This window comes from Oratosquilla oratoria, chromosome 2 (assembly GCF_046742065.1).
Source record: "Oratosquilla oratoria isolate Oo_2021 chromosome 2, ASM4674206v1, whole genome shotgun sequence".
Classification (NCBI taxonomy): Eukaryota; Metazoa; Arthropoda; class Malacostraca; order Stomatopoda; family Squillidae; genus Oratosquilla; species Oratosquilla oratoria.
The window spans coordinates 29,343,293-29,353,292 of record NC_134778.1 but is presented as its reverse complement, the minus strand read 5'-3'; the positions used below and the strand labels follow the sequence as shown (position 1 = coordinate 29,353,292).

At 39.3% G+C, this 10,000-nt stretch overlaps 1 protein-coding gene across 2 annotated transcripts in view; it reads right to left on the bottom strand.

The window, feature by feature from the left end:
* Window positions 1-10,000, bottom strand: part of LOC143037986 (cytochrome P450 2L1-like) — a 42,989-nt gene that overhangs the window by 16,320 nt on the left and 16,669 nt on the right. For both annotated transcript variants that reach the window (XM_076206768.1, XM_076206778.1), the window contains 4 exons: window positions 7,606-7,824; window positions 6,134-6,333; window positions 4,054-4,168; window positions 2,199-2,379 (listed from right to left, as the gene is read on the bottom strand). In XM_076206768.1, the coding sequence (XP_076062883.1) occupies window positions 2,199-2,379; window positions 4,054-4,168; window positions 6,134-6,333; window positions 7,606-7,824 (715 nt within the window). The remainder of the gene's footprint in view (window positions 1-2,198; window positions 2,380-4,053; window positions 4,169-6,133; window positions 6,334-7,605; window positions 7,825-10,000) is intronic.

The following is a 10,000-nucleotide window of genomic DNA, read 5'->3' as shown; positions in this document are numbered from 1 at the left end:
AAGGTAATGCACATAGGTAAAAATAACAGCAAGTACGATTACAAGTTATTTGGAAATTCGTTAACAAAAGTGGATAGTGAAAAAAGATCTCGGCGTAATTATCAGTAACGACCTCAAATCATCCAAGCAGTGTATTTCAGCCTCTGAGAAAGCAAATAAGATTCTGGGATTGATTGCGCGATCTTTTGATTTCAAAAGTCCATCACTCATTAACAAGCTATATAAATCGTTAGTTCGTCCACATTTGGAATATGCTGTTTCCGTATGGTCACCGAATCTCATTAAAGACATTGACAGACTGGAAAAAGTACAACGGCGAGCCACAAAACTGATTCCAAATATCAAAAATAAATCATACGAAAATCGACTTAAGCACATGAATCTGTTTTCCCTAAAAAAGCGTAGACTCAGAGGTGACTTGATACAGGTCTTTAAGATTTTAAAGGGAATTGACAACATCAAAAGTGACCAAATTTTCACATTGAATGAGAATCAGACAAGAAACAATGGACTCAAACTGTCCGGAAATAGATTCAATTTGGAAGTAGGTAGAAACAACTTTGCCAACCGTGTAGTTAATGAATGGAATAAACTTCCTGCACAGGTAGTGCAATGTAGTTCAGTTCGAAGCTTTAAGAATCATTTAGATAAATACCTAAGTAAGATGCTGTAATTATTATAATTTATGTTATATTATTTGTTTTTGTTTTGTTATAATTTGTCTGTCTGATTTTCATTTATTATTAGTTATATGTCAATTTATTATCATTTTATTTTTACCTGTTTGTTTTTTATTCAACTATCCAAATGCATTTTTTTTTGTTTTTTATTTGTTTTTTACTTTGTTTTTGTTTTTTTTTTTTTTTTTTTTTTTTTTTTTTTTTTTCATCCGACCTAGATATGGATCAAAAGGTCTCCTGTCGGCATGCTTTGCCTTTGTAATCCTTTGTAATCTGGGTTCCATATTGGAAAACTGTAAACAACAGATTCAATGGAAGGGTTTAATTGCCCGACGTCTCGATTCCCGTCCAGGAATCGTCTTCAGGGGGTATAACGGTTACAAGAATGTGAACTCCTTATAAATCGCCGAGATGGTAAACCTGAGAAAGGTTCACCCTCTCAGTCAATTGTACAAAGCATACCTTACAATAATAAAGATAAATACGTTACAACAGAAATTAAATACCAATTAGAATAAAATGAAATTCAAATAAAAGTTATATATTTGTGAACATAAAACATGTGAAGCAAAAGTAACCATAGGTGACACACAGTAAAAACAACAGGACGGAGATGTAAATAGAAGTGGACCAAATGTCCTCAATGAAGAATCAGGAACAAACATGTTACGTTTGAGGCTTTTTGCTACTCTTGTTTTTGTTCACAGCCATGTACTTATTCTATCTGTGTTTTTGTAGTGTATTTTATTATTTTTATTTAGTCGTTTGTTCCTGATTCTTCATTGCGGACATTTGGTCCACTTCTATTTACATCTCTGTCCTGTTGTTTTTACTGTGTGTCACCTATGGTTACTTTTGCTTCGCTTGTTTTATGTTCACAAATATGTAACTTTTATTTGAATTTTATTTTATTCTAATTGGTATTTAATTTCTATTGTAATGTATTTATTTTTATTATTGTAAGGTATGCTTTGTACAATTGACTGAGAGGGTGAACCTTTCCCAGGTTTACCATTTCGGCGATTTATAAGGAGTTCACATTCTTGTAACCGTTATACCCCCTGAAGACGATTCCTGGACGGGAATCGAAACGTCGGGCAAATAAACCCTTCAATTGAATCTGGTGTTTACAGTTTTCCAATATATATATGAGAGAGAAATACTTTTTCAATACATATATATACGTATTTATATATATATATATATATATATATATATGTATATATATATATATATAAAAATTTGTATATATATATATATATATATATATATATAAATATGTATATATAAGGCCACTTAGTCACATAATCTTTGAAGGAAGGAAAGAAAATTCCCTGCTATACTTATCAAGGAAGAGAGGAAGAAATTAACAGGTTGGTCATAACGTATGGACCAAATGGTGGTTATATACTATTAGATTAAATCGAATCTATATGTTTTTCGTTTTTCTTGGCACAAAGGGGAAGGGTCTCGTTTGGCGCCCATTGTGAAACGCTTGGTACTCCACTCGTAGCTTACCTGTCTTTATCCTCCCACGAGGGCTGCACGTTTCGAGGAATAACGTCGTCGATCTCTCTCTGTGCTCTTCTCTGCACCTTGGGGTACTTTGCCATGTACAGGATAAACCATCTCAGGGTATTGGAGGCTGTGTCACTTCCGGCGACATACAAGTCCCACAAGGTTGATACTAGGTCCTTCTCTGGGTACAAAAGGAAGTAGATGGTTTGAAATCAATTCATTGGTTACAACTCCATGTATGTACTATAACGAAATGTTCGCGAGAGATTTATCTTTATGATTTGATATATTTTGCTGTAAAAGGCTGGTAGAGAGACGTGGGTAGCAAGTGGGGTAGATGGTGAGGGTTCATTTTTATAAGTTGGCGAAGGTTGCAAGCTCGCTCTCCGCCTAGAGTAATAAAACGGTCGAGAGTCTAGAAGACGTGTATGTTTTGTTTTTGCTGATGTAACCTAAGTGAGTATCCAGTGATTCGAGATTTCTTAAATAAACAATATTGCATATAGACTTGTAACAATGAATCTGATTGGAGAAAGAGTGGAGGAGGAAATTTTTCAAATGGTTCACGATTGTAGGATCATGCCCTTAGCGGAGGATCTTAAATATAAAGTTGAAGATCATTGGACTAAAGAAAAAGAAAAAGAAAATCTACAAACATTTTGTTCCCCCTGTATAGAAAATATAATTAAGTGGGAAGTAGAAACCTAACAGTGTAAAATACCATACCAAGTGAAAATAAGCTTCAGAAGTTGAATAAGTTGGCTCTTCGGAGGCATGGGGTCTACCAATTAAAAGGGTGAATAACAACATTTTTGGCAGACAGTGGTGAAATCGAAAAATGAAAGACATACGAAACGAAAGTAAGCTCGCTAGAGTAAAGACTTAGATTTGCTCATGGTCATGTTACGATAGAATCATGAAATTATAGAACATTATGTTTTCTGTTCTAGTTTGTATGAAAAAATGACGCGGGGTGTATGGTATTTCGCACTGTATCGTACTGCCAACCATGGCGTAAGGTTTTACAAAATAGTGAAGGAATATAGGCACAAAATATGCTCACATACTACCACTACAGGGTTTTTTTCACATCTTTCGCTACGTTTTTGTAACCGAGTCATTTTGTCACGTACAATCATTCAAACTTTTTTTTTCCTTTCTTTTTTTTAGTCGTCGATTAGACACGACCTCATTTTTACCTCATTCTGACTTGGGTGATCCAGAAGATCTTGTTCATGTAGGATCCTTGACCCTCCTCTGTTTCAGTAACCTTGTTATTTTCTACTATTACTGATTCACAAACATAACTACCTTTTCCATCAATTACCATGATATGAATTTACTAATATCTGGAAGTTTTTTTTTTTTTTTTTTTTAGCTTTATGGAAGACAGAGGTGAGTGGAGAATGGTTGTATATGGATGATGTTGTGACTGCATGAGGAGGAATAGGTGGGGGGGGGGGGGGTGGGGTAGTATGTGTGAGTAAATTTTGACGCAGCCCGAAGGGATTTCTCCCCGTCCTCTCCTTATATGCAAAGGGGGACGGAGAGGGGGGGTCGCCGATTAAATGAAGCGGCCTTGCTGTGGATGTACTGTGTCTTGCGACACTGCTTCTGACCCAGGGCGGTGGGCAGGGTTCAGGGATGACCCGTCATCCAGGAGGTGCTCAGATGAGAGGAAGGGTGGGAGGGGTGTGGAGTGTATTTAGGGATGAAATGGGTGGGAGTGTTTTTATGCCTTTCCTTTTGTGGCTACCTCCCTTGGAAGGGGGAAAAAGCCTTGGTATATGTATGTATGTAGCTTTATAGTATGAGCGGATTTTATCACTATGATTAGGCTGTGGATTTGACTAACCTTTGAAAGTGTTTCGTGGATCGCCCCTACGGTCCTCCATCTCGATCAGATAAGCATCAATGAAATCCCGTGGGTTAGTGGGATCCAGATTCTCCTTATGCTCCTCAATGATATTCTGCAAGTATCATTAATTCTGTTTAACGTCGAGAACTCCCCTTACTAGAAGACTAAGATGGTACCCTATTTAGAGGATTCTGTTGCATGGAATTTAATGAACCAAGCCCTTGTTCCAGCTCGCTGGCGGCAGATTCGAACTGCCGACGCTTCAACCTCCGCCGCAAGTAACGACGCTCTAACCCGCTAGGCCAACGAGCATTCATCATTAACCAATGATGTTGATTAATTATATTAATCCTTATTAACCCCCAAGATGGTCAGTTCTATTCCTTAGGTGGCTATTATCTCGATAGATTTAACGATGTTACGGTTGAATACTGAATTACAAAAAGTATTAGAGAATTGTGAAAGTGGAGGCCAGACATTTATTCTGAACTGACGACAAAACGTGTACATACTCGTACACAACGCGCGCCCACATACACACACACACACACACACACACACACACACACACACACACACACACACACACACATACCCTCGCACACACACACACACACACACACCGACTCGGTGGCACAGTTGGTAGAGCGCTGAACTGGGAAGCAGAAGTGCTCCCAGTAGCCAGTTCGAATCCTGCCCAGGGCCGAAATTATTTCGGTATCGCTGTGCCTCGGGTCGTTACTCGGACTCTCGTGGGCGGGGAATTGGGGGGGGGGGGGTGCAAGGTCATAGCATTACCCATAGATCGGACCTACGAGCTCTGAGCTCTCTTCCAGGAGGGAAATAGCTTTCGATCACGAGTCCAACACATGATCCAAAGACTAAGTGAATACACACACACACACATATACACACACTACTCACTAATTTCAGTGATCAACAGGATGGAGGAAGTGACTTAATGTTTACCACAGGGCAAATCGCAGGGATGGGAAGTAGCATTGTTTTGTTGCGCTGACCTGACTCCATGTTATCCCAGTATCAACATTTCCAAGGGATTTAGACCTTGTGGGCAAGATGAAATCCCCCGTCTCCACCCCCACCACATCGCATTTGTCATCGTATGTGCGGTGTATGGTGAATCACCTTCCATGTGCTCCAACTGCCCCTTCAACCATAGCACTGAGACCACTGACGCACACAGACATACACACACGCGCGCCCATGGGCATATAGGTGAATAGATACTTAGAATATCTTAGAAGACGACATAACTGAAGCTGGAATAATACGTGATAACTATGATAACTGATTGGAGAATAAGGAGATATAGCCCAAGTTGGTAAATCTGAAACCAAGTATGTTGAATTGGAAAAAGACATGGACCTGGAGCATTGCTCGTTTACTGTATATTGTAATTAGATACACACATACACATACACACACAACGCCGGCTGGCTGGTGCAGTGGTACTGCTCTCTACTGCTAATTTCAGGGCTGAAAAGCTCAGCATCGCTGCACTACGAGCCGGTATTCCAATTCTTGTGGGCAAAGATTGGGGGAGTGTGTGTGTAAGGTCACAGCATTACTCATAAATGGGGCTATATGTGATCCCTGAGTTCTCATTCGGAAGGGCAGTAGATGTCGATCACAAGTCCAACACGTGATCCAAAACCGTGGTGAACCACACAGCTCAGTTCAGTTCAACCCAGTATTTCCTAGTTCAACTCCCCGTTCTAACAGAGGTATACAGGCAAGGCCATCATATTAAGACAGAAAGGCAGTATTCGTAGTAATGGACTTAAATTAGACAAAATTAGGTCTAAGGAGGAAATAGGCAAGACCTGGTTTACCAATAGAGTGGTTAACGAATGGAGTAGACTTGATAACCATGTAGTGAGCGCTGAAACAATTGGTTGTTTTATAAAAAAAAAAATCAAATAACGTTATGAATAGGGATGAAAGGTGATAAGGGACATAGAACTGTCTGATGTAGTCCTTACGGTCTCTTTCAGTATCCTCCATTCTTATGCTCTTCTTTCCACTTTGTGTACAACCTGGTCTTAGTTCAACTCACCATGAAGTACCCGCTGATCTGTTCCTTCATCTCCATCAGCTTCTCGTAACCGAAAATTTTCTTTTGGATCCAGAGGGGAAGGACTTTGGTGAGCCACGGGAAGAAATCCAGGATGAAAATGCGGTCATAACCGTGTTGCATGTCCAATATGAGTTTGTGGAACCACTTCGAGTCTTCGTCGCCGACGTTATATCGACGGTCTGAAGAAGTAAGAGAAGTTTATCTCTTTCTCTCTCTCTCTCTCTCTCTCTCTTTCTCTCTCTCTCTCTCTCGCTATGTATGTATATATATATATATATATGTACATATATATATACATATATACATATATATATACATATATACATATATATATACATATATACATATATAAACTACAATTCGCTTTAATTCTAAGCCATCATCATCGAGAAACTCGAGGAGGCATATATGCAGAAATTGAAACGTGGTACAGCCAAGGAATCGAGCCTGCACTAGCACATGACGAGTGATAGTGATTTAACCGATTGCGCCATCAAGAGATATGTAGGTTGAGCGCAACTTTTCTTATATATTTGTATACACGAGTTACATACACGTACACGAAATTTTGCGTTCAACCCATCTCCACCATGATAGTACAATTGGTGAGTATACAACGCGAGAGAGTATTTGTACAACACTGAATGGGTCCCAGTGAGCATATTTACATTTATCAACCACAATTCACTTTAATTCTAAGCCATCAACATCGAAAAACTCGAGGAGACATATATGCAGAAATTGAAACGTGGTGCAGCCAAGGACTCGAACCTGCGCTAGCGCGTGACAAGTGATAGTGACTTAACTGATTGCGCCATCAAGAGAGATATAAGTTGAGCGCAACTTTTCTTATATATTTTGTGTTTGATAAATGTAAATCTGTTCACTGGGACCCATTCAGTGTTGTACAAATAATTTCTCGCGTTGTATACTTACCAATTGTACTATCATGGTGGAGATGGGTTGAGTGCAAAATTTCGTGTACGTGTATGTAACTCGAGCATACAAATATATAAGAAAAGTTGCACTCAACTTATATCTCTGTTGATGGCACAATCGGTTAAATCACATCACTTGTCACATGCTAGCGCAGGCTCGATTCCTTGGCTGTACCATGTTTCAATTTCTGCATATATGCTTCCTCGAGTTTCTCGATGTTGATGGCTTAAAATTAAAGTGAATTGTGGTTGATAAATGTAAATATGTTCACTAGGACCCATTCAGTGTTGTACACACACACACACATATATATATATATATATGTGTATATATATATATATATATGCATATAAGTTTTACACGCTTACACATACATGCACGCACACATCACATACAGACACACACACACACACACACAAACACACATATACACACTCACACACACATCCACACACATATGTGCGTGTATGTGCCTGCGTGCGTAACACGGATTATCAACCTAAGTAACTTACTTGATAGCAGTTGCCATATGACATTGACCACTGCAACGTTCAAGAACTGGTCGAGGTCACTGAGTCCTCTGGAACAAGCTTCAAACCCTTTTATCATTTCCCGAGCCTCCATCTGGATGGCTTCCACCATGGAGGTCCTCCCCATACCTAGGTCACTCAGGTGTCGAAGAGTAAAGCGACGAGTATTGTGCCACGGCAAACCATCGCTTCCGGACAGTCCTTAAGGGAAAAAGAAACATCATCATCATCATAATCATCATCGTCAATCGGGGAGAATGAGCCAAGCGTCGCGTTGCTTTACTTACACGTCAATCGGTGAGTCGCTTCACCCACACAGCGTCGCCGTTTTTCGCGGCCCCACCAATCAACCTCGCACCGTCCCCATTCCAAATAATTTCCACTAAGTTCGATCAGCTTGCCCTAGCCATGAGTTCTGTGGCGTCCCTTTCGTCTCGCGTGTTTTGAAATCTAGATTAACTTTACTGTCCTTATGCTCGGTGTTGCTTTGGTGATACTTTAGCGTGCGGTCTACCTGCACTTTTACACCTGAGCGTACGGTCTACCCGGACTTTCTACACCAATGTGGGTGTCTACCCCTAGAATAAGAACTTTAGAATACAGGATGATAAAAAGGGATTGAATATGGTTGAATAATTATGTATTAATGATGATTTACACTTTATCAAGCAAATCGTAATCATCCAGAATCAAAATTATCAAAAAAGGTTAAATAGAGACCATTATGGTGGAAAATTGGTGCTACATATCTTTAAAATGTATCATTGGCTGCCTCCCCAGCGTGAGGTAAGGACAGTTGTACACCTTTTTACACTTCAGTGTGAAATCTACCTCCACAATAAGAACTTTATACTAACAAATTGAATAATATTGAATAATAATATACTAGTGAATAACAAATTGAATAACGCTGAATGATGTTATACCAGTCAATTATCGTACTGAAAGACTTTCCTGTTAGAGTTATTGCTGTACTCATGGGTATTTTCATTGCGAAAAAGAACAACAGTTCTAATATTTTGCATAAACTCAGATTGCAGTGTAATTTGTTGTTGATGTCCGTATAACGGAAAAAAATCCTTTCCTAACAGAACCTAAAGCTTGACACCCTTTTCGAGGACAACAATATATAGCGCTGTGTTCTACACATCTGTCACGCTTATGTTTTTCTTGTATGGCGGATCCAATTTGGAGAGGATGCTGATGTGTGTGTGTTCGTTTATTGCCATTTTACATCGACATAGCTATGTTCACCACGTTCCGGATGGGGAACGGGTAAAGATAGACCGCACGCAAAAATAACACAGTTCTTCCTTGTTTTCCAGGTACAATTGTGGTCATCTCATTCAGCTAATGCGTCGGTGGGTGCTAACCTCTAGAAGGATTTATTCTGAAGTATTGTAATGTCTCCATAACCAACCTGAAGGTTGCACTGAAAAAAACCCTACCAAATGGGATCTCGTGCCCCTTGACAGGCATAAGTACTTGATAACCGCCCCAATTATCACCGTGGGAACCCCACCGTATCCATCAGTTCTTAAACAGTCTGTCTTCTCAGCGCACCTCCGCCATCCTCTTGACTGTCACCCTTGAGTCTGTCACCCATGGATCAAACTCACACGTGACCTCGGCCACACGCATCGGCTACGAGGTTCCTGGGAGATCAGCCACGTGAACCAAAAAGACCAAACGGTCACCACATCAAGAGTGCGGGGTGATCTAATAGAGGTATTCAAATAGGTCAAGAGTTTTAAACAAAGGTGGTGCAGACAAGGTCTTCATACTAAGACAGCAGGGTAGGACTTGTAGTAACGAATTTAGATTGGACATATACATATATATATACATATATACATATATATATGTATACATATATATACTTATATATATATATATATATATATATGTATATATATATGTATATACGTGTGTGTGTGTGTGTGTGTGTGTGTGTGTGTGTGTGTGTGTGTGTGTGTGTGTGTGTGTGTGTGTGTGTGTGTGTGTGTGTGTGTGTGTGTGTGTGTATGTATGTATTTATATATATATATATATATATAAATATATATATATTGCTATAATTGGGCAGCAGATCCTCTTTTAGACAAATGTCATTAAAATTTGCAGCAGCTTCTGCGTTAACGAGTTTTTTGCTGACATTCTCGACTTTTCTTATGCTGGCGCGCTGTGTCGTGCTAAGCTCTCTAATGTCAGCAAAAAACTCGTGAACGCAGAAGCTGCTGCAAATTTTAATTATATATATATATGCATATATATATTCATATATATATATATATATATATATATATATATATTGTGTGTGTGTGTGTGTGTGTGTGTGTGTGTGTGTGTGTGTGTGTGTGTGTGTGTGTGTGTGTGT